Consider the following 23,842-nt stretch of genomic DNA (forward strand, 5'->3'; position numbering starts at 1 on the left):
CAAAACAGTGGGCAAACAACATAAATAGTGTAAGCAATTGTTTTAAATCCTTCAGTTTTGATCATCTAGGCTTTTATTTGTCAAAGGGCATGCATTCCTCCCGCCTCCAACCTTGGCTACCCCAGGAATGGCTCCGACTTTCTTATTTTAGCTTCCATTCTGTATAATTTATTCAAGTCCCTGGAGAATTTTTTTTTGTAATGAGAGTCATAATCACTGTTCCCTCTAATTGTAAAATGTAAGAGAGGAAAGAAGCATTGGTGCATTCACCTTTCAGAAGTCAATAAAAGAGTCCTAATTTCATAGCTTCAACTTGGGGCCTAGTTGCATCAATTTATGCTAACAAGGCATTATGCAATGCCTTTTATTGCACCTCTAGTTTGGCGCCACCACTGTAACAATTCTGTGCCAGTCCTATAACCGATAACTAGCAACAATAGATCAGATTGTATCTCAAAATAAAGATTCTATTTTCATAGTATCAGGAACCTAATGTTAAAATTTTACACAAGCCCATAAATTTCTATTGCATTAATGGCAGTTACTCTTGGAAATCCTCTGTGTATTGATGGGAGAAAGGAGTCCAGAGTGACCAGTTAGAAACCTGGTGTTTCAATCAGTAACAGATGTCTGATTAATATGCCAGAGGCAAATGATTCACTAAATCCAGCTGTAAAAGCAGATGGTGTATTTTATTTCCAGGGGTCAAACAGAATGGGAGTGCTTCTGCAGCACTCCCAACCCTTGCCTAAGAAGCAAGTGATGAGACCAGGAAATCAATCAAAGGTCTTTCATGTGGTAATATAGAACAACTAATCTCAGGGCCATCAGTTTATGAGATCTAACAAGGTCACCACATAAAGTGTAATATGTTGCCATATATCAGTGATGCCATCAGTCCAGTTATACATCTCTAGGTACAAAACCTATTCTGGATTCAAAACAATTCCATTTAGCATGGTAGCTGGCACCAAACCTCCTGACTTTTGTACTAATTTTCACTTTTTTTTCTCTGTTTTAAAAAAGCTGCCTTATTCACCATTGGCTTTGCAGGTAGAGCAAAGCATGTGTTTTAACTGGTAGCCTGCAGCTATCCTCTGAAGCCACTAACAATACTTAAGGATCGTAACGGTATAGGAAAAATTAGAAGTCACAATATTTCTAATCTTATAATGAAATTATAAACCTCTTGGGGGAGGGACCATCTTGTCATTAAATGTATGTATAGCACCTAGCACAGTGAGGCTCTGCTCCTTGACTAGAGCCTCTAGATACTCCTATTATTAAAATAAATAATAAAAATAATAGACAATTTCTGGAAGGATTCTGTTTGTCGTGACATCATAGTTCAGACTGCAGCACTCTTTTCCTAACCCCTATTTTAAAAGCCTTTTCACATGATAAAGAAAACTCCCTAGGCCAAAAATACTTAGTCTGAGGCCGGAGGAGAGTCTTTCTAAATAATTTAAAGGAAAACAATCCAAATTTCGAGTCACAGGTAATGTACATTTCATGTGTAAAGTCTTTTGCTAAACTGACTAACATTATTTTCTGAATTCATAACCCAAAAATTACTTGATCTTAGAACTTAAGTCTTTTAGGAAGGATAAGGGCATGAGAAGTCTGAAGGACATAAGCTACTTCTGAACAAAACTTATCTACACTTAACACTAACTTACAGTTTTTAGAGGAAACTGACTGGAGAAATTCTAGTAACCAGACCAGCAAGTATGCCAGCAACTAGTTCTCCACCAGTGAGTCTTCAGGAAACTGGAAATAGAATGATGTCCATGGGGTCCCAAAAAAGTGTCGTAACTTTAGGCTACCTAGTAATAGTTAAAAAATGAAAGTTTTCCAAGGGCCTAGCTAGACACACACCACCACTCAACCTAGCATTTTCTTTCTCCTCACTTCTGCAGGGGGAGTGGGCAATGGAATTGCATTTTACATGTTCAGCCCATACTGTGCTCTCAAAGCCCCTAATGGTACTATAAATCAAAGTGACCCCTTAAAACGGCACAGAGGGGAAAACACTATTCAAAAGTACATAGACAACTAATTATTAAACTGATCCTCATTCTGATTATATTAAGAAACCTTACCTGGTCTTTCCACTTTAATAACTTCTGCTCCTAGGTCTCCTAAATTCATTGTTGCAAAGGGTCCTGCAAGTACCCTGCAATATTAAAAAGCAGTGGGTTTTCGTAGTTGTTCTGCCAAAGCATTTGAATCTCAGAAAACTATTCTGAACTACAAATAACAAACACAAACCTTGTTAGATCAAGAATTTTCACACCTTCGAGCGGCTTCACATTATTAGCACCTGGTAAGAAAGAGAAAACAGTATTTTAGTGTAAGCTTCTTTTTTTAAGGAGACTAATGTTTCTCTGTGGAAGTCTGAAATATCTGCTGTATCACAGTCTGCCTTGTTACTCACATTGCATAAAATAGGGATAACAGCAACTTCAGATTATAAAATCAGTTAATGTTTGTAAAGCATGATATAAATTATTGGTATTGTAGAGCCTATTTTAAACCCCTTAGAATACAGTATATTGTTTTGTTCGTTATTTTTAAATGTGCCTGTTACATACATAGACATTAAGCTGATAAGCAGCAGCCTGTAGAAAGATCCAATAAACTCATAGCAGTCAGTGTCAAAAAGATATATGAATTAAAACTAATGGATAACAGACTGACATGAAGTAACGACTCCCCAGCTTCAGAGTGGTTTGACCTATGCTGACAATCAAAAGTAGGGTCAGCACTTACAACACACACAAAAACTGCGTCTTCACATTTTAAAAGGCACTTGAAAACTGAATCAGATGAGCATAAACCAAGAAAATATTTGTTCTGTCTGATAGCACTCATGATGGTAAATATATGCTCAAGAAATCTATCCACATATATTTTTCCTTCCTTCTCCCCCCTTCCCTCCCAACCATAACCATCACTGAAAACTATATGAAGGATATTAAACCCCAAGTGGAGGTAACAGACTTGCAGTCTAGGTCACAGGTGTCCACAGATCTCCTGGGTGATCCTGGGCATGTCACTTAACCCCTCTGTAAAATGGGGGATAATAATATTTCACTACCTCATAGGGATGTTGTGAGGTACATTAATTAATATCTGTGAGATGTTCAGACACTATAGTGATAAATGCCACAGCAAGTTCAGTAAATAAATAAAAAATAAAATCAGACCTCTGCTAAAACTAGACAGGTTACACAGCATTAGCCAGGAGGAACTCATCTTTACTCATGTACTTGTTCAAACAAGGGGAAAAGACATAAAGCATAAAGAAAAAGTGTATTGTAAGACTGTCTCACTTTCTCTCTAGCCATCAGTTACAAAGCATGCACACAGAGTACTAGGACGGATTGGGAATTTAAGGCCCCTGCTCAAATATTTTAATTCACCACACTGCATTCAATGAAAAAATAGTGTTTTCTCCTGTTCTTCAATCGTAAAACATTTTCCTCAATTATTACAAATTTCTGCAGAGGGATTTGGGTGGTTTGTTTTGTGGTTGTTACTGTTGTTGTTGCCATGAGAAAGTGCAATATGCAGACTAGTCAGCATTTAAAAAAAAATATCTGTCTAAATATTTGCCTCATAGTTGTTTTGCACATCATAAACCGTTCACAGGAAGTAAGGTACATATGTTTAGTACTGTTGTATTTCACTGTAAATACTGGAGAAGTTGAAAAATAGTTTACTAGTAATTATGCTGGATATCAATATAAAATACTTGGTGGTACAACCTCAATAAAGCCACCCATAGCTTGATGACACTTCATCAGCCCTCCATCCGTAAACTCACTTAGGCCCCAGATGAGCAAAGAATTTAACCATATGCTTAACTTTAAGCAAGTAAGTTGTCCTATTTAGTTCATTAAGACTGACTACTCTCATGCTTAATGGTAAGCATATGTTTAAGTGTGTTTTAAGTGCTGAATCAGGGCATTACAGGAGAACACAACTTTATAAGAACATCTGCAGATGACGAAAGGTCTGCCTTTCTCCAGCCCAACTCCCCTTTTCTTTCCATCCTCTCCAAAACTCGCAATCTCTTCACTATTCCACAGACCGTATGGAGCCTGATTCTCTCCCTTTCTCATACATACACTACCACAGGAACAGTAGTTTCCCAATTAAAGGCACTTCCAGCCTCAAAAAGTCCTGCAGCTGTGGTTGACAGGCCTTTAGGAGCCCCTCAGACTCTCTACGGGAAGTCTCCGATGTATTTAGATTTCACCTGTAAAATATGCATTTACACAAAGCCATAATTAACAAGAGGATGAGTCTCCATTATTTTCATATAATTCATATTATAGTATTAACTAGGAACCCCAATCAAGGACCATGGCCCCACTGGAGTAGGGGGCAGCATAGGAGAAAGTGCAGAGGTGTTTCTGGGAGAAGCGGTCTGTTGGGTAATAGATACAGGAAGTTGAATAGGGGTGTTGTCCCAGTGACAAAGAAATAGAGGCGAAGGGAAGGTCCGTAGAAGCTAGATCAAAAGCTTGGTTCAGAAAGTTTCGGAAGAAATGCCAGCAAGTGAAACTACTCTTGCTAATCATCTATGAATTTACATGAAGCCTCAGGTTTCAGAGTAGCAGCCGTGTTAGTCTGTATTCGCAAAAAGGAGTACTTGTGGCACCTTAGAGACTAACCAATTTATTTGAGCATAAGCTTTCATGAGCTACAGCTCACTTCATTGGATGCATAAAAGTGGAAAATACAGTGAGGATGTGTTGATACACACAGATCATGAAAAAAATGGGTGTTTATCACTTCAAAAGGTTTTCTCTCCCCCCACCCCACTCTCCTGCTGGTAATAGCTTATCTAAAGTGATCACTCTCCTTACAATGTGTATGATAATCAAGGTGGGCCATTTCCAGCACAAATCCAGGGTTTAACAAGAACGTCTGAGGCAGGGGTGGGGGTAGGAAAAAACAAGGGGAAATAGGTTACCTTGCATAATGACTTAGCCACTCCCAGTCTCTATTCAAGCCTAAGTTAATTGCATCCAATTTGCAAATGAATTCCAATTCAGCAGTCTCTCGCTGGAGTCTGGTTTTGAAGTTTTTCTGCTGTAATATCGCAACTTTCATGTCTGTAATCGTGTGACCAGAGAGATTGAAATGTTCTCTGACTGGTTTATGAATGTTATAATTCTTGACATCTGATTTGTGTCCATTTATTCTTTTACGTAGAGACTGTCCAGTTTAACCAATGTACATGGCAGAGGGGCATTGCTGGCACATGATGGCATAGATCACATTGGTAGATGTGCCAGTGAACGAGCCTCTGACAGTGTGGCTCATGTGATTAGGCCCTGTGATGGTGTCCCCTGAATCGATATGTGGGCACAGTTGGCAGTGGGCTTTGTTGCAAGGATAGGTTCCTGGGTTAGTGGTTCTGTTGTGTGGTATGTGGTTGCTGGTGAGTATTTGCTTCAGGTTGGGGGGCTGTCTGTAGGCAAGGACTGGCCTGTCTCCCAAGATTTGTGAGAGTGATGGGTCGTCCTTCAGGATAGGTTGTAGATCCTTGATAATGCGTTGGAGAGGTTTTAGTTGGGGGCTGAAGGTGATGGCTAGTGGTGTTCTGTTATTTTCTTTGTTGGGCCTGTCCTGTAGTAGGTGACTTCTGGGTACTCTTCTGGCTCTATCAATCTGTTTCTTCACTTCAGCAGGTGGGTATTGTAGTTGTAAGAGTGCTTGATAGAGATCTTGTAGGTGTTTGTCTCTGTCTGAGGGGTTGGAGCAAATGCGGTTGTATCGTAGAGCGTGGCTATAGACAATGGATCGTGTGGTGTGGTCTGGGTGAAAAATGGAGGCATGTAGGTAGGAATAGTGGTCAGTAGGTTTCCGGTATAGGGTGGTGTTTACGTGACCATCGCTTATTAGCACTGTAGTGTCCAGGAAGTGGATCTCTTGTGTGGACTGGTCCAGGCTGAGGCTGATGGTGGGATGGAAATTGTTGAAATCATGGTGGAATTCCTCAAGGGCTTCTTTTCCATGGGTCCAGATGATGAAGATGTCATCAATATAGCGCAAGTAGAGTAGGAGTGTTAGGGGACGAGAGCTGAGGAAGCGTTGTTCTAAGTCAGTCATAAAAATGTTGGCATACTGTGGGGCCATGCGGGTATCCATAGCAATGCCGCTGATTTGAAGGTATACATTGTCTCCAAATGTGAAATAGTTATGGGTGAGGACAAAGTCACAAAGTTCAGCCACCAGGTTAGCCGTGACATTATCGGGGATAGTGTTCCTGACAGCTAGTAGTCCATCTTTGTGTGGAATGTTGGTGTAGAGGGCTTCTACATCCATAGTGGCCAGGACGGTATATTCAGGAAGATCACCGATGGATTGTAGTTTCCTTAGGAAGTCAGTGGTGTCTCGAAGATAGCTGGGAGTGCTGGTAGCGTAGGGACTGAGGAGGGAGTCTACATAGCCAGACAATCCTGCTGTCAGGGTGCCAATGCCTGAGATGATGGGGCACCCAGGATTTCCAGGTTTATGGATCTTGGGTAGTAGATAGAATATCCTAGGTCGGGGTTCCAGGGGTGTGTCTGTGCAGATTTGATCTTGTGCTTTTTCAGGGAGTTTCTTGAGCAAATGCTGTAGTTTCTTTTGGGAACTCTCAGTGGGATCAGAGGGTAATGGCTTGTAGAAAGTGGTGTTGGAGAGCTGCCGAGCAGCCTCTTGTTCATATTCTGACCTAATCATGATGACAACAGCACCTCCTTTGTCAGCCTTTTTGATTATGATGTCAGAGTTGTTTCTGAAGCTGTGGATGGCATTGTGTTCTGCACGGCTGAGGTTGTGGGGCAAGTGATGCTGCTTTTCCACAATTTCAGCCCGGGCAAGTCGGCGGAAGCACTCTATGTAGAAGTCCAGTCTGCTGTCTCGACCTTCAGGAGGAGTCCACCTAGAATCCTTCTTTTTGTAGTGTTGGTAGGAAAGTCTCTGTGGATTAGTATGTTGTTCAGAGGAGTGTTGGAAATATTCCTTGAGTCAGAGACGTGGAAAATAGGATTCTAGGTCACCACAGAACTGTATCATGTTCGTGGGGGTGGAGGGGCAGAAGGAGAGGCCCTGAGATAGGACAGCTTCTTCTGCTGGGCTAAGAGTATAGTTGGATAGTTTAACAATATTACTGGGTGGGTTGAGGGAACCATTGCTGTGGCCCCTTGTGGCATGTAGTAGTTTAGAAAGTTTAGTGTCCTTTTTCTTTTGTAGAGAAACAAAGTGTGTGTTGTAAATGGCTTGTCTAGTTTTAGTAAAGTCCAGTCACGAGGAAGTTTGTGTGGAAGGTTGGTTTTTTATGAGAGTATCCAGTTTTGAGAGCTCATTCTTAATCTTTCCCTGTATGCTGTACAGGATATTGATCAGGTGGTTCCGCAGTTTCTTTGAGAGCGTGTGGCACAAGCTGTCAGCATAGTCTGTGTGGTATGTAGGTTGTAATGGATTTTTTACCTTCAATCCTTTTGGTGCATTTGGAGAGGAAGATGATGTCTGTCTGTATCTGTACAAGTCTTTTCATGCAGTTGATGGATTTCCACTCCATATGGCTAAATGCAGTTCCTTACATAATGACAGGTTTCAGAGTAGGAGCCGTGTTAGTCTGCGCTATTACGTGGGGCACAAGGGGAAATTCGGCCACGAGTTCCTGGAGTTCGAGTTCCGGCCGGACAGTGAGGGCCTCGGGCCCGCGGGGGAGGGGGGCAAAGCGCATTGGCTTCCTGGCGAAGGGGGTGCGGGGTGGCACATGGCTGCAGGGCTCGGAGGGGCCGGGAGGGGGAGAGAAAACCTTCTGAAGTGATAAACACCCATTTTTCCATGATCTGTGTGTATAAAAACATCCTCACTGCATTTTCCACTTTTATGCATCCGATGAAGTGAGCTGTAGCTCATGAAAGCTTATGCTCAAATAAATTGGTTAGTCTCTAAGGTGCCACAAGTACTCCTTTTCTTTTCATGAAGCCTCAGTTTTGCTTTCTGATAGTAAGCCAACGAGCTGCAGACTGATTTTACATGATACGCGTGATCCATGCCCACTTGATCACCAGAGAAATAACAGTTCTAATACACTAGTCATATGAACACTGCAAAACCATTCCCTGAGTCCTACTATCCCAGTATCATCCCCCATCTTCATCCCCTCCTGTGCCAGTTATTGATTTCTTAATTAAACCAAATAGTGCCAAGTTCACTTTTTATTGAATTAATCCTATAGCTCAACTACTGCAAGAATTCCTCTCTCTCAGGTATATAACTAAACCATACTTGCAGACTGTTTATTCCTATAATAAACTGGACAAACATATCGACCTCTATTACAAGTAGCTCTTATTGAGAAAAAAACAAACAGGCACACTCAAACTTTGTAGACTCTGATGGCATTTTAAACTGAAGTCTCCCCCACGTTACATTTAGTACACTTTACACAGGCAGGATCATGTCAGGTGTGTTAGCTTACCTTATTACAACATTAACAAAAACAAACCCAGAAGTTATTTCATAGTAGAACAGATTCGTACTACTTTTAATCCTGAAGATCTTAGGGTTTTCTTTTACATTTTAAAACAGGGGCGGATATAGGAGAAAGGGGACAAAATGAAGCATTCTGTGGGCTTGATTCTTCTCTCACATCACTTTTACACCAGTGCTGCTCCACTGTCTTCAATTAAGTTACTTCTGATTTATATCTGGGCAAGTGAGGAGAATCAAGCCCTCCTCCCCACCAAATTGCAAAGTGGATATCCTCTCATTCATGCAGACTGCCTCCAGTGTCCACATTCACTCCTTGTGTAAGTAGATGTAGCGTCAATGCGCCCACTTGCACCAGCAATCAAGTTGGATGAACAGTGAAAATATAAGCTACTGCTGCGGAGTGATCATTCTAGTTCAGCTGCTTATATTTGCATTTGGTATTTGAAACAGATTGGGAAATGAGCAAATCAATTCCACTTATTAAATGGCCACCAGAAGATAGGGTTGTTGTTTTTTTTTATTAAAGATAAAAATAGAGCTTGCAGGAAAAGAGAGAGTGAATCCACTAGGAAATCCCCAAACAGTGAAAAGTTTTGTTAAATAATAGGAAGCTCACAAAATGGGTTGTTTGCCCATAAAATGCAAACAAACAAACAGCTTTAATATCTGAACTAGAAAGTGCAACACTTTCTCTATATATTGCTGTTAGTAGTCTGATAATTAGTTCTTCTTGGGCTCCAGCCCCTCCCAAGATTCTCTCTTTATTTTTTGCAACCTGCACACATTCATTGACCACTCTGCAAAGTCTGCATTATAATCAGAACCTTTTGAGTTCTTCCTCAGCCACTGTGGAAAATTATACCCCTAACTCCAGATGTACATTTTCATTTAGAAAAAATAAATCATTTGCAGTCAAGACAGTTATGGGATTGGTAATGCTGCAGCAAAAGTGTAAAGTCCAATTTCAGATAAACAATAAAAAACAGAATAAATTTCCTTAAAATGCTAGGGGACAAAGAAAACTATCTAGAAATCTATGTGAATTCAGTCTGCTATAGTTGCAAGATGTTATTATTAGTGTCATATATTCATGTCCTGCATGGACATTAAAATATTTCATCATATTTTTCCTAAGAGCCGAAGTTTCCCTTGGTATCTGCAGCCCTAGAGGTAGTTGCATTTCAGTGTTTGTGGCGCTCTCAGAACCTTTGAGGACATGAAAGATTTTATTAAAGCACATCACACGTATAGCATAATTCTCAACCAAGCACATATTTATGTTGGATTGTCCCTTATCAGCCTGCTCTGTAAAAGCTTGTGTTTTTCTAAACTAAAACCGCTAGGGCAGGAAACATGTTGATCGTTTGGCAAAGGTCTCTTACCTAATTACATAAATAATAGTATGAAGAGACGCTTGCTCTGAGATACTTTTAAGTAAAACTTCTCCTGGACTTTGATTCCTTTCCACAGCCCTGCGCACGTGTTACATGCTACACACGACCCATGGTGTCCATGCCAGATAAAACAAGTGGTTTATTAAATTAAGAGTTTAAAAGAAGTGGCTACCTGGCTGGAGAGAGCTTCCCTGCACCCCTCTGCTGCTGCTAGGTGAGGAGAGGATTCTCAGAGGGCTGGGGCAGAGGGGAGAGGCAGAGCAGCCACTGCTGCTAGGGAGTGTGGGGCACAGACTCCTCCTGCGCCTGACACAGGAGCAACTCCCCCTTCCCAGCACAGCGCTCAACATTGCTGCGGCTGCCAGCCCGAGCCGGGACAATCAGACGCCTCGAAGGCACGGTGGGCTAGGTATTGAGGTGCAGGACAGACTCACTGCGACCGCTGTCAGAGCCGCAGGCACTCGAGGAAGAGGACTGGAGGAGGAGCGTCACTGTCCAATTTGACTCGGCCCCTCCCCACCTCCGTGTGTGTGAAAAAGGTCCCAGTCCTGTGTACTGCGCAGTCGCAGTGCTACACCGCTTCCTGCCTACCCCTTCCCCACGGAAATTCTCCCACCCTTTTGCACTGCGCAAGCGTAGTTTTCACTGTCTCTCCCATTTTTTTCTCGGAGAGTGAAAATGTTCCCAGCTTTGCGTACTACGCACGCGCGACGCTAAATGTCTCCTGGTCCCGTCTCTGTGAATGCAAGCATAATCCCACCTTTCCTTGTGGTAGTGGGAAGTTCAGGAGAGGGAAGATAGGGTTTAACCTTGTGGGGAAAACCCTCACCCTCAGTCATGGTCAGGGAGTTCTCAGACTTGGTTTCACTGTGGTTTATGGCTTTACTCTTCTAGGAAAGATGGAGACTTAGGTGGCTTTCTAGTACATTTTTATCCCAGAGGCGAAATTTGTGCTTTGTATTGCCCCTCTGCTAAATCAGCCTGAGCACTGCTGCTTCACATAAACCCAGAGTGCATAAATTTTGCCCCTGTGAAGTTTTATTCTGCCTGGTTGAGCAAATAGTTAGGGAGAATCCCTCTTGTACTAATTTATTTTGTGTAAAACTAGAGTTGGCATATTCATCCTATGCATTTGTAAAGCATCCATCATGAAGTTACCAGAGCATCCTTTAAAATATATAGCTCACAAATGTATTCTACTTTTCCCCCAGTAAGGAAGGAAATTCCTTACTGGCCTAGAAACTGATGATCATCCTCTGGGATATGTTGCCAGAGGATGATAAGAGGAGAGTTTCACCAGTTGCATTTAATCAGCCTGAATAAAGAGATGCATCTTATTTTTTTCCAGAGAAAGTTTACCAAGTTTCAACTCTAGCATACCTTTGTTGAACAACTTTCAGAGCTTCTTGTACAGCAGAGGTGGGCAAACTACGGCCCGCAGGACACATCCGGCCCGCAGGACCATCCTGCCCGGCTCCTGAGCTCCTGGTCGGGAAGGCTAGCCCCCGGCCCCTCCACTGCTATTCCCTCTCCCCGGCAGCCTCAGCGCACCGCGCTGCCAGCACTCTGGGCAGCATGGCAGCATGTCTGGCTCTGGCCAGGCGGCATGGCTCCAGACATGCTGCTCTGAGCGGCATGGTAAAGGGGCCAGGGCCTGGGGGTTGGATATGGGGCAAGGGGTTCTGGGGGGTAGTCAGGGGACAGGGGGCGATTGGATAGGGCAGAGGTTATGGGGGAGGCAGGGGGGGAACAGGGGGGATTGGATGGGGGTGGGATCCTGGGGGGCGGTTGGGGGGGGTCCCGGGAGGGGACGGTCAGGGGACAAGGAGCAGGGGGGATTGGATGGGTGGAGGGTTCTGATGGGGGCAGTCAGGGGTTGGGAAGTGGGAGGGGTCAGATAGCGGGTGGGGGTCAGGCCATTGGGGAGGCACAGCCTTCCCTTCCCAGCCCTCCATACAGTTTCACACCCTGATGTGGCCCTCGGGCCAAAAAGTTTGCCCACCCCTGTTGTACAGGGTGGGAAACAAAGTTTATTACTGTTATTTGTACTTTTATATGTTTGAGAGGCATTCAGGTACTACAGTGATTAAACCATATACGTTGATAGACACAGAAATAGGTAGGTAAACCTATCACAGAACATATCTGCTGCTGATTCTCACAAATATTTTGTTGGAAATCAACAATTTGCGCTATTGTGGGGGAAATGAAGCAACAAAGCATTAGTTTAATACAATCACTGTAAAGTTAGGACCTCTTTCACATGGAGCACTGTCATAAAAATAAAGGGAAGGGTAACCACCTTTCTGTCCCCAGTGCTATAAAATCCCTACTGACCAGAGGCAAAACCTTTTCACCTGTAAAGGGTTAAGAAGCTAAGATAACCTCGCTGGCACCTGACCAAAATGATCAATGAGGAGACAAGATACTTTCAAAGCTGGAGGGTGAAAACAAAGGGTCTGTCTGACGCTTTTGCTGGGAACAGATCAGGAATGCAGTCTCAGAAACTGTTTACTTAGTAAGTAATCTAGCTAGAAATGCGTTAGATTTCCTTTTGTTTAATGGCTGGTAAAATACGCTGTGCTGAATGGAATGTATAGTCCTGTTTTTGTCTCTTTTTGTAAGTTAAAATTTTGCCTAGAGGGATTCTCTATGTTTTGAATCTGATTACCCTGTAAGATATTTACCATCCTGATTTTACAGAGGTGATTCTTTTATCTTTTCTTTCATTAAAATTCTTCTTTTAAGAACCTGATTGGTTTTTTCATTGTTCTTAAGATCCAAGGGTTTGGGTGTGTTCACCTGTACAAAATGGTGAGGATTTTTATCAAGCCTTTTCCAGGAAAGGGGGTGTAGGGCTTGGGGGGGGATATTTTGGGGGAAGACATCTCCAAGCGGGCTCTTTCCCCGTTTAACACGCTTGGTGGTGGCAGCATAAGGTTCAAAGACAAGGCAAAGTTTGTACCTTCGGGAAGTTTTTAACCTAAGCTGGTAAGAGTAAGCTTAGGGAGTCTTTCATGCAGGTCCCCACATCTGTACCCTAGAGTTCAGAGTGGGGGAAAAAACCATGACAAGCACAGTTTAAACTTCTTTGAGATAAACAGGTTATCTGTTACTTTTGTTTGGTTTGAAATGGTTTTCTGCAAGGTTGGTTTACAAAATGCAGCAATTGATGGCTTACATTTGTAATTTCTTTTTGCTTAGCTCTTTTAAAAAATGCAAAAGATTAAATTAACTTCAACACTACAAATTTTAACACATAAATGATAGATAACAAAGTTATAGGCACTCATGCTGAAGCGGAAATGGGGCTATGCATTGGTCCACTCACACAGAGCGCAGCATTGAGGCCCGAGTTCTCAAAGCAATGCTAGAGTCTTGGAAGGTTCATATAAAGGGGCTACACTTCTCCATTAATTTAACCTACATTAAAGAGCCACCATAACACTGAAATGAAGTTATGTCTTGGATGGAGGTTAGACTAGATGACCCTTGCAGACATGGTCCTGGCTAATCCTATGATTCTATGACATAGTTAAGCTGACCTAACCTCGAGTGTAAACCACAGTAGCTCAACAGAAGAATTCTTTGACCTAGCTACCCACTCTCCAGGGGGTGGATTGCCTACACAGATGGGAAAACTCTCCCTTCAATATAAGTAGTGTCTACACGGAAGGGCTTCAGCACTGCAGCTGTAGCATTTCAAGTGTACACAAACCCTGAATCTGCAGAGCCTGAAACAATAGCTCTGATGTGGGAGCAGCCCCATTCAACTCAGTGTGGTAGTTCACACCTCAGATTCCCAGTGATAATTTAAATGTCAATGTTGTTAACTATTTCACTAATCAAAGCATGTCTGAAAGGACAAGGAAAAATACTAGGAAGATTTGGTTGTACTGGGAAGACTATCACATTAAAAACAACAAGAAGCTGATCTATGCAGCCAAAAGGCCAGAGAGCAGGGTACCTGAGCCCCAGCAGGAGAAAGTAATCCTGAAGAGCCGGGGGCACTGAACTTCCATCAAGTGGAACCCAGCCTGAAGAAACCCACTAGGGCAGATGGGATCTTATTTTGAACCAGGTTTCAGAGTAGCAGCCGTGTTAGTCTGCATTCGCGAAAAGAAAAGGAATACTTGTGGCACCTTAGAGACTAACCAATTTATTTGAGCATGCTCAAATAAATTGGTTAGTCTCTAGAGGTGCCACAAGTACTCCTTTTCTTATTTTGAACCCGTGGTTAAAGTAGGTTGAAGCAGGAGCGGGTAAGCTCTCAGTGCGCCAGCCAAGGAGAAGCCGGAGCAGTGATGCCTGGTCTTCTGCAGTTTCCACGATATGCTATGCATCCGATTAAGTGAGCTGTAGCTCACGAAAGCTCATGCTCAAATAAACTGGTTAGTCTCTAAGGTGCCACAAGTCCTCCTTTTCTTTTTACCCAAGTCAGGGAGCTCTCCTTTTGGTCCTTTTTTCTTCCTAAATCTGTCCAAAACAGAGGTTGATTTAAGTGCCTCTGCTGTTGACATGGATTCGAACTGATAAAACACAGCTGTTCTGGGTGTGGCGGGTAGGCCCAGCCCGGGAGGGTGCGTCAGCCACAGGGCACCGTCTGCTTTGGGGATGGGGCTTCACCATCCATGCGGAGCCAGCTGTGAGAACACGAGAGGCCTTATCCTGCGAGGAGAGCTCCACCTTCGGCGTCTTCAGCCAACCCTTGCCCACCCTGCTGCGGGGCACGGCTGGGTGCCTCTCCGCGCTGGCGGCGGCGGCGGCTGCCGCCTCCCCCGGGACCCCAGTGCCCAGACTGCCCGGAAAGCTCGCGCGGTGCACTCTGTCCCCCGCTTCCTTTCTGCCTCCCCGGAACCTCCGAACCCGGAACCTCCTGGCCGCGGCACAGGGCGCGTCGGGCCCCAGCGAGCAGCGTCGCAGCGAGCCGCGCGCGCACGCACGCCCTCGCCGTGTCTCTCTCCGGCGGTTAGGAGGGGCCGTTGCGCACTTTTCGTTCGTTTCCCGGCTCGGGGCTCTGAGGCCGCAGCGGGAGCCGGAGCCATGCACCGACAGAGCTTCCGCCCCCCCACGCCCCCGTACCCGGGCGGGGGGCCCTGGGGCGGCGGCGGCTTTCGGAGCCCTCCATCCGGCGGGGGCCCTATGCCGCCCTCCCCGCGGGGCTACGGGAGCCCCCACCACACGCCGCCCTACGGCCACCGGCCCTACTCGCCCCGAGGCCACCACTTCCACGGCGGCGGCGGGCGGTTCGGGAGCCCGTCCCCGGGGGGTCAGAGCCCGCGCAGGCCGCACAGTGCCAGCCCCAGGTACTCGGCTCCCTACGGCAGCATGTCCCCGGCCGCGGCCCAGCAGCGTCCGCCGCACCATCCGCAGCAATACAAGTCCTCGCCGCGGGGCTCCCAGAGATACTACCAGGTATGGGCGGGGGAGCTGCCCTGGCCATCGGGTGGGGCTGCTGTGTGCCTCGGTGCGTGGGCGCCGTGCGCGTGTGGGAAGGAGATGAATGGCTGGTTGAAACACGCAGCAGCCCCACCCCACCCCCCCACCCCGAACTTCCACCCCACTTCTTAGGTTCCCTCACCAGATCCCAGGAAAGAGGGACTAGTGTAATACAGAGGGAATCCACCCCCACCCTGTACTAGAGGGCGGAGAGAGACTGATTCACACAGCCAATGCTTTCCACATTTTCGGAAAGGGAGTGAAACTGACGCAAAGCAGAATCCCCTTCCAGGCCCTTTGGGGCTGGGAAGAGACAAGGACCCCAGGAATATTCTCCCCCCCCTCCTGTCCTGGCATTTGAGGGGGTGGGGTAAGAAAGCACCATGCAAGCTCATCCCTCTCCTTCCTTATGTTACCTTTTCCCCCGGTCTCTCCATTTTACTAAGTTGTTTTTAGTTTGTTTTTTTAAAAGCTGAGATGAATTTGAACGTTTGTAACTTTGGCCGGGACCTCTTACTTGAGGAGTTGACATAACTGGGAGATGGGTACAGTCAAGCATGGGATGCTGTTAAAATGACTAAAAAAAATTGTTTTTAAACAGAGTTGAAAATCTTTCCTAGTTACAAAAGGAAGTTTAAAAAGAGAAGTGAAATACTGTCTAAATAATGCTTTGTGGTTTTAAACTTACAATTTTAAAGTGATGAATCACTATGCTAATCTCTGAATTGTAGTTAGTTTCTGTGTGGGGCTAATAGTTAAAGTAACACCTGTGCAGGTGAAATATTTCTTAGCTAGCAATGTCATAATTTTTGTAGTTCATAACATAAGCTTTGTCATTTTTTTAAAATGGGGTACAGAACTAACTTTACCAGAATGCACATGCACTATAGAAATGCCATGGTCATAGTCCCAATAGCTGATATGTGTAGGTGTAGAGAACGCTCCACCAAACATTGATTTACTACTTTTTTTTTTTAACATAATCAGGTAGAAAGTAAACAGTGTTAAAGCCACACAAAATACAGTTCCCAGTAACTACTGAAATTAATATTTGTTTTCAGCTCAGTTGGAAAACCTTTTTCTATTCCTACTAAAAGTTCCTGATAAGCTGTGCATGGGTCTTCATGCTAAATCACTCTGGTTTTGCCTTTTCGGAGTGGTTATTGGCATGGGACTATGCTTACAGCATTGGACATTATGGATAGTTTGTTGAATTTCTGTAAAATTGTTCATCAGGTTATTTTGTTTACAATGTATTCTTTGTGGGAATAAATGAATAGAATGTAGGAATTTGTAGTTGAGGAAGGGATTGAAATCTAACATGAGTAAAAGGTATGGAGGGGACAGTTAACAATTGTTCTTAAACTTCATGCTGGTAGATACTAAAAATATTTAGAAAAATAACTACATGTAACTGTTCTTTAAGTTGCACAAGTACAGAGATCTAAATAGACATGGGAAAGAAGTTATATTGTGGCAAAGTGTAACTACCCATGACTGTGTCCCTACAACTTAGTCTGTAATAGATTAGACCCCGGCGTTCAGGAAAGAGCTATTTCATAATGACCCCTGGGAAGAAAATGATGAGTACTGAGCAATTTGATTCCATTGTCTGTTCAAAAGTTTGTGTTACCGTCGGAGAGAATAGTATTCTCTCTCTCTCTTGTAAACCCATCATTGCTGATAGAGACACATCAAAACCTCTAAAGCTTGTTATACTACTGACACCCTCAAGTTTAGGGACCTAGAAAAAACATCTAAAATCATTTGTCTGGAAACAGAACTTAGAAAAGGCAATTCTTATTAACCGTATTTGTTAGATTTTTTTACTTAACACCAAATATTTGCGTTTTTCAAGCACTAAAAATGAGGATAGTTGAATTTGCACCCTCAGTTACCATAATCTTTTTTTAAAAAGGACAAAAAAGCTTAAAGGGAAATAGTATTAAGTATAGATTTGTTATAATTATATTTTCAAAACAGTTTGAATAAATGCCGGTCCTTGTCTAATAATAGGACTTTCTCTTTACTTAGCTTTCACTTAGTTTTCTGCCATAAGTATTTCTACTTCCACTATCACCTTGTTATGCTAACTTGATTAACTGTTTAGACATACACCGGACCCTTGCTAGAATGCGGAATTTGGGATCCATGCGCCATACTACGTTAACGCGGGGACCACACTAAAAGGAATTGCAATTAAAGTAATTAAATTTGGGGTCCCTTGCCGCAACCGTGTTATGTACGCATTCACGCTATATAGACGTGCGTTCTAGCGAGGGTCCGGTGTAGTAGTCACTAGTAAGACTTTTTAATACAAAGGCTCTATCTCCATCAGGGAACTGTCTCATTGCTGACAGGGATGGTAAACCTGATTCCCCCATCAGTGGAGGCTGGAAAAATGTGGAGATGGGACAAAAAATTTCAGTATTATTACAGGAAGTGCAAAATCTGGTAAAATGGTATCATATCATGCTTTCTATAAAGGGTTGAAAATCCTTGGCTCCTCTGAGCTGGCAGCTAAACCTTTTCAGCATTAACTGAGAGGAAATAGGGAAGGGAAGTGACTACTGCTATCTTTCTAGGCATTATTACCACATTTAAAATCATGGCATTAAACCGTGTCAGCTAGAGACAGTTTTCCTGTGTAGACGGAGCTGTAGGTTTTTCTATTCAAAGGAGGATTGATGTGAGAATAGCTTCACTGTATCATTAAGAGAAGTGTTCTGAAATTTGTCTCCCTTCCCCACACTCTCTCAGTAATACAATAAAGAATTAACACTTATTTGTGTTTGGAGATGCTTGTCATGGTTAATATTTTAAGATATGAACTTCTACATACATAGGGAGTTATTTCAGAATAGTGATTTGTGATTAACAATGTGTGGAAGCTCCTCTTCCAGAATGAGTGCTTTATTTCACATTAGCTTACTTCAAAACGGGGTTCTTATTCCAAAACAACATCAACACATGGAGTTAACTATTCCTGCCTAACTCCTTCTAACTTCATGCTCCACCTTATTCCAGATTGAGTTTCACATCTAGATGAGCCTGTTAGAATTTTAAATACACTTCTCCAATGCAATCATCCCTTCAAACTATTTACTACAAATCCAAAGTCAGAGTTTTTGAGTTTGGATAAATTAATTGTCTTCTGAATGCTGAGAATTATAAGCAGAATGTTACAAAAAGAATAAAGACTTTCTGGGCGTGGTGGTTGGGAGCAGTGTTATAACCACTAAATTAGATTACAACATTTTAGAGAAGTGAAGCATCTCTTTGATCAGTCTTCTGAAGTCTAGCAGACACAGCTTTGCTTTTTAATATGCATGCTTAAAGGAGTGTCTCTTAATGCCAGTCTTTGTTGCAAGTTTTTATTGGCTTGGTCCAGGGAATACTTGTAAATCTACTAATGTCTCGTGGAAGGCTTTGTGAAATATAATTAACAGCTGTTCTTTTGTTTATATATTCTTATTTTTCTTATGACGTGGGTACACTGATATGAAAATTGTGGCATCACTGTTATTCTACTTCTCTGCTGGTAGTCATTCTTCTGTTTGTGAGATCCTAGTCATAGCCACATAATTTAGTTGTGATGACATGGAGAAATAAGGAGTGGGGTGAAAAAAATCAGATGTTCTTCAAGGTGGCTTCTGCATATTCCCATTTGTGGGATGTACCTCCAGTGCCATCAAACTTCAGGTGCCCTGTGGAAAAAATTACCTATTGTGGCGACCCCTTTGCAGCAACAGATTTTTAGAATTGAAATTTGGAGAGGATGGATGGTCCCCAACATCCTCCGTTCTTCCTCCTCTGTGGCTAGGTGTAGGGGCCATCACTGTATGGAAGGAAAACTTGTTGCTGTCATCTTTAGATACATAATTTCTGTGCCATTGTTTAGACCATCCCTAAGCAGTTTGTCTGGTTCCAAGTTTTTCCTGCCAAATTTGAGAGTTTAAAATCTTATCTGTTGCTGTGTGAAGGGCCTAGATATACACAAAAGGAAACTAACCTTACAGAGGAAAGCGTGAAATTAATAATACCCATGCTGTGAGATTCACAAAGTAAAATCTTTGTTATAGTTCTCTTAGGTTATGTACTTGCAACAGTAGTCAGTGAGAATAATTAAGTTGGTGTCCCTTCAATGTAAATTGTCTGTGCTTTGACAAAATTCAAGTCTCAAAAGCACCAACAGACAAATAATTAGTCCATTGTAAACAGTTTGCGCTGCATTTAATTAACAGATTTATGTAGTAACAATACCCACATTTGGTTATCTAAAGAAGGGAATCTTTTATGTAGAACTTGAAAAACAACTGGTTTAACCCAAATACCATGTTCTTTACTGTAAGTGTTTTGGGTCAACTGTGTCTTTGTCTGCTTTGTACAGCACAGATTAAACCCTCAGCCCTTAAATACTTTGTGGTGTCTAGATTTTGCTGTTTGGAAATGGTTCTTTGTAAACTCTTTCCGACCTTTAATCTATTCTTAGTTTTGTTGCCTAGCTTTTAAATTAGACCTGTTTCAGAGCTATATAGTCTATTTAAAAATAGTCTCAGTTGTTTCTTTCTGCAGTTACATACCAGTATGAAGTGAACATTTACTTTAGACAAGCTTACTCTTGTATAATGGTACATCATTGTTCCCAAGAAAATATTGTGATGAACCTTGAGATACAAACTAAACTCCTGTGAGGAAGATACTCTATGGCAGTGGTAATTATCACTAGCAGATGGAATTTGAAAGGTCTGCTACATTAGAGGAAAACTTTTTTCGTTTTAATTAGTCTATTAAATGTTTCTTTACCTGATGGTTTTCTTCCAAAGGGATCACCCAGGACATCTACTCCATTTGGTACAGCGCATGGCAGAGGGAAAAGAGTGTCTAATGATGTGGAAAACTATTACAGACCTTCAATGCTTGAGGACCCATGGGCTGGCCTAGAGCCAGTTTCTGTTACAGACATAAACCAACAATACAGCAGTGAGCAAACAACATATACTGGTAAAAAAGGGAGGTATTTCAGTTAACATTCCTAAAAGCCAAATAACTCCATCTGTCAGGAAAACTTTGGGACAAAATCTTTACACCTACACAAAATGAACAGTAATCAAGACCCTAGCTAATGCTTTTATTTGTACAAATGTCCACCCTTTTATCTGACTTCTTTTTACTGCATTGGATATTTTTATGTATGGGGGAGGGAAAAGTAGTGGAGGATAATATACATTTCTGGCTATATGGAAGTGCCTACCAGCTTTGAAGAACAAAGTGTTCTTTAATCACCAGCGATTGATTTGTGTCTGTTAAAACAGGTTTCCATATATTTACCTCTTCCATGCCAGATTGTTAACCTAACTTTTATTGTTAACTCCTTTAGGAAGTGGTATTTTTTTATGTTTCAACGTTTTTAGAATGAAGTGTGGAAATACAAAAAACAAAACCCTCTGTAAATCCTTGGTTTATAATGTAAAAAAATTATTTTAGGACTTTTTTGTTAAGGTGTACTTGGCAAAGAAGTAATTAGTGAAATTAGTCATATTCTGTAAATATAATGCTTGTATTCTGTGGTTAAACTTTGATTTTGTGCACAATTTTTTGTTTGTTCTAGTGTAAAATAAGTGAAACATGAGTTTTAGCCATCTCAGGAAACAAATGTATTGTATTTGGAAAGTTTAATTTGTTAAACCAGCTCTTGAATGATAAACGTCTGTAATAATGTTTGGGTTGGGTTTTGGGGGTTTTTTTTGTTTTTTTTGTTTTTTTTTTTGGTTGCATTTTAAAGGATTCATATTTGGAAACAAAATAAGAAATTTATGGATTATAGCAAACATATGTCTTCTGGCAAGTAAAGATTAATCTGCACATAAACATTGGATAATTAAATGAATGCAAAGATGTCGTCTTGCTCTAATTTTTAGAATAGTGTAGATCTGGTGATGAATCAAACTCCGTTTGTGTGATTAGATAATTGACTTCAGTACATACCATAACACTTCACTCTTAAATTGTCCATTAGCATTTGGACTTGGATAAAGAAACTAGATTAACATCTCTGCTTACAAGAGCCTTTTTATCATTTTTTGTCACCTGATGGGTAATGTGTCATAAGTTATATGAAAGCTTTGTTTAGGGCTTATCTACACATGGAGTTATCCCTGTGTGGATGCTCTTATTTCCAGAACAAATAGGGAATAAAACCATGTTTAGACAAGCCCTTACTATGACTTGTTATGCTTGCAGTAATGTCTAAAAACTGTCAATACACCTGAGATGTTATGGTTGGAAATATCAATATTTGACCTTAGTTATGATGGATTTTAAATATAGATTATGGGTGAGAGCTTCCTAAAGTAAAGGAAGCCTGAGGTCAATTTTAAATTGTGATACTAAGTTTGGGTGCTTCATAACATTTCAGAAAAATGACTTTGGTAGTTGTAAGATTCACATACTCTGATTTTTAGGTGTGTGCACGCATTGCATCCATGGATGTCTGCTTAGGACACTACTCAATACACCTTGCTAGGTTGTAGCTCTCAAATAATCGGAGTTTTGCTTGAGTGAGGAGTGTGAAATAGCCCTTAAATGTTTGCAGAATTCTTCCATACTGTCTACTTGATGTCAAGAATACTTAAACCCTCAGTCCAGAATCAGAATTGGTTCTTGGTTAACCAGCTTATTGATGATGTATCATTAGACTGTCCTTGTTTTTATCCACAGTGCATACCAGCAGTACTGAGATGACTTAAAAATAAACCGTGCAAAGTTTTATAGAACTAAAAACAGTTAAATGTACTCATCATGAAATGTGAAATATTAAGCTTTGCTTTTTTTATTTGACAGGGGCTGTAAACCTCAAACAAAAAGGTTATGGGGTGCTTTACTGAGTCAATTTTCTTTTACTGTTCCATACTTAATTCAGTGCAGTTTCTTTTTAATAACATGCTTTATGCTCTTGGGAAACAGATTTGGTGGTATCTGATACTCTTCAGAGAGTCAAATTATAAATATTCCCAGTTACAGATATGAGAAGAAACTGGGTTTGGGAAGGGAAAGGATTCGTAACAGAAGACACTGTAAGAGGTGGGACTTTGTTACAATAGCCGTACATCAGCTGCCATTGTACTGTGTAAAGATGCATTTCTTTCACTTTGGCTTTACAGTTCAGCCCAGCTCCCTCTGGATTTGGGTCTCAGACTTCAGAGAAGGTAGATGCTGTTCCAGAAAAAGAAATTTTCAGGAAAATATCTTCAAGTATTGTTAAACTAATACAGGCCTTTAACAGTGCCATCTATTATGCTGCTGCTCCTGTGCATTTCAGCATTTGGCTGATATTTATGATAAAGTACATCAAACTGCCAGACTCCAATAACTCAGCCAAGAATTAGCAAGGAATATAAATGTAAACATAATCTTTTGCTAAACTACTCAAACTCCATCACGCTCTTAAAATGTGAATAGTTTGGTCTTACTCTACAATAAACTGATCACTGTTTCAAAATGTCATTATTAAATAGCTGTGACTAAAATGCATGAATTCTTGTTCGTAACTGTACACATAATATACTTAAAGCCAATTTTAAGCTTTGACTTATTTTCTATAGCTTGAAAACACTTGTTTCACCACGGATTTTGCCGTTTTTCCATGCGGCAAACATTCTCCACCTGCTTCTAATGGAGCTGGAATACGTGTCTTCCTTATTTGTTTATGAAGCTCGTGCATGATATCAGAATGGCTCTGAGAATAGTAGTTGATAGGGGAAGCCCAGGTGCATCGTCTCTTCGTGAGCGCTGTAAAAATGGTGCCTGTGTTTTGTTGAGGAGTGGGCTCTTCCTTTAAAGAAAAAATGAGGATATGGGGAATGTTTGTTCCCTAGCAGACTTCAGACATTTTAAGGTAAGTTATGTTTAGGTCTGTTTTGTTTTATGTTGAATTGATAAATTAATTATCTACCCTGCTGTGTTTGCTTTGTCCTTTGTTCATGGAGCTTTGCTGTTAACTCAGTTTTTCAAGTTTTGCATAACTCCAGAGTAGTGCAATTGCTTTTGACAAGCTCTGAAGCAAATATCTAAACAGACACATTGATATTCACTATTTTAACTCATTAAAGTTAAATTGTTATTGGTCTCACTAGCATGGTACAAATCAGTGTTCCCTCTAATTTTTCCCACCCATGTGCGGAATGAATTGAGTTATGTGCACCAATATGGAGATGATGTGTGGCACATCACATTCATTTTGGTGCACATAACAAAATTTATGGGGCGGGGGTGGGGCTGAGGGGCTCTTGTGGGAGGGGGCTCAGGGCTGGGGCAGAGGGTGGAGGTGCAAGGGGTGAGGGCTCTGGCTGGGGCGCTGGCTCTGGGGGGGGTGGGGATGAAGGGTTTGGGGTGCAGGAGGGTGCTCTGGGGCTATGGTGGGAAGAGGGGACTCCCCCAGCACTCTCCCCGCAGCAGCACCTGGGCTGGGGAGAGAGGCACCTGTCCCCACCCTAGGAGCT

At 42.0% G+C, this 23,842-nt stretch overlaps 2 protein-coding genes across 16 annotated transcripts in view; one reads left to right on the plus strand and one right to left on the minus strand.

Annotated features, from left to right (window-relative positions):
* SUGCT (succinyl-CoA:glutarate-CoA transferase) overlaps window positions 1-14,050 on the minus strand; it is a 481,412-nt gene extending 467,362 nt beyond the window's left edge. For 3 of the 15 annotated variants that reach the window (XM_037890011.2, XM_037890009.2, XM_037890010.2), the window contains exons 1-3: window positions 10,075-10,433; window positions 2,272-2,323; window positions 2,103-2,176 (exon numbers count right to left, since the gene is read on the minus strand). In XM_037890011.2, coding sequence (XP_037745939.1) covers window positions 2,103-2,176; window positions 2,272-2,323; window positions 10,075-10,252 — 304 coding nt within the window. In that variant the 5' untranslated portion in view covers window positions 10,253-10,433. Of the gene's footprint in view, window positions 1-2,102; window positions 2,177-2,271; window positions 2,324-10,074; window positions 10,476-13,869 lie in introns of those variants that run through there. The other 12 variants (XM_043540558.1, XM_037890012.2, XM_037890013.2 and 9 more) reach the window with 8 other exon arrangements.
* A 756-nt stretch (window positions 14,051-14,806) lies between these two features.
* LOC119565353 (M-phase specific PLK1 interacting protein) lies at window positions 14,807-22,842 on the plus strand. Its single transcript, XM_037890020.2, has 2 exons — window positions 14,807-15,317; window positions 20,168-22,842. Exons 1-2 carry the CDS (start codon window positions 14,946-14,948, stop codon window positions 20,369-20,371), a joined length of 576 nt encoding a protein of 191 aa, XP_037745948.1. The 5' UTR covers window positions 14,807-14,945; the 3' UTR covers window positions 20,372-22,842.
* The last annotated feature ends 1,000 nt before the right edge of the window (window positions 22,843-23,842 follow it).

Source organism: Chelonia mydas, chromosome 2 (assembly GCF_015237465.2).
Source record: "Chelonia mydas isolate rCheMyd1 chromosome 2, rCheMyd1.pri.v2, whole genome shotgun sequence".
Classification (NCBI taxonomy): Eukaryota; Metazoa; Chordata; order Testudines; family Cheloniidae; genus Chelonia; species Chelonia mydas.

What these genes read in the sequence shown, in the direction of transcription:
- LOC119565353 (XM_037890020.2), top strand. Translation starts at nt 14,946, where the DNA reads ATGCACCGACAGAGCTTCCGCCCCCCCACGCCCCCGTACCCGGGCGGG. An exon ending in GCTCCCAGAGATACTACCAG is followed by an intron (nt 15,318 to 20,167) that starts GTATGGGCGGGG and finishes TTTCTTCCAAAG; the next exon opens with GGATCACCCAGGACATCTAC.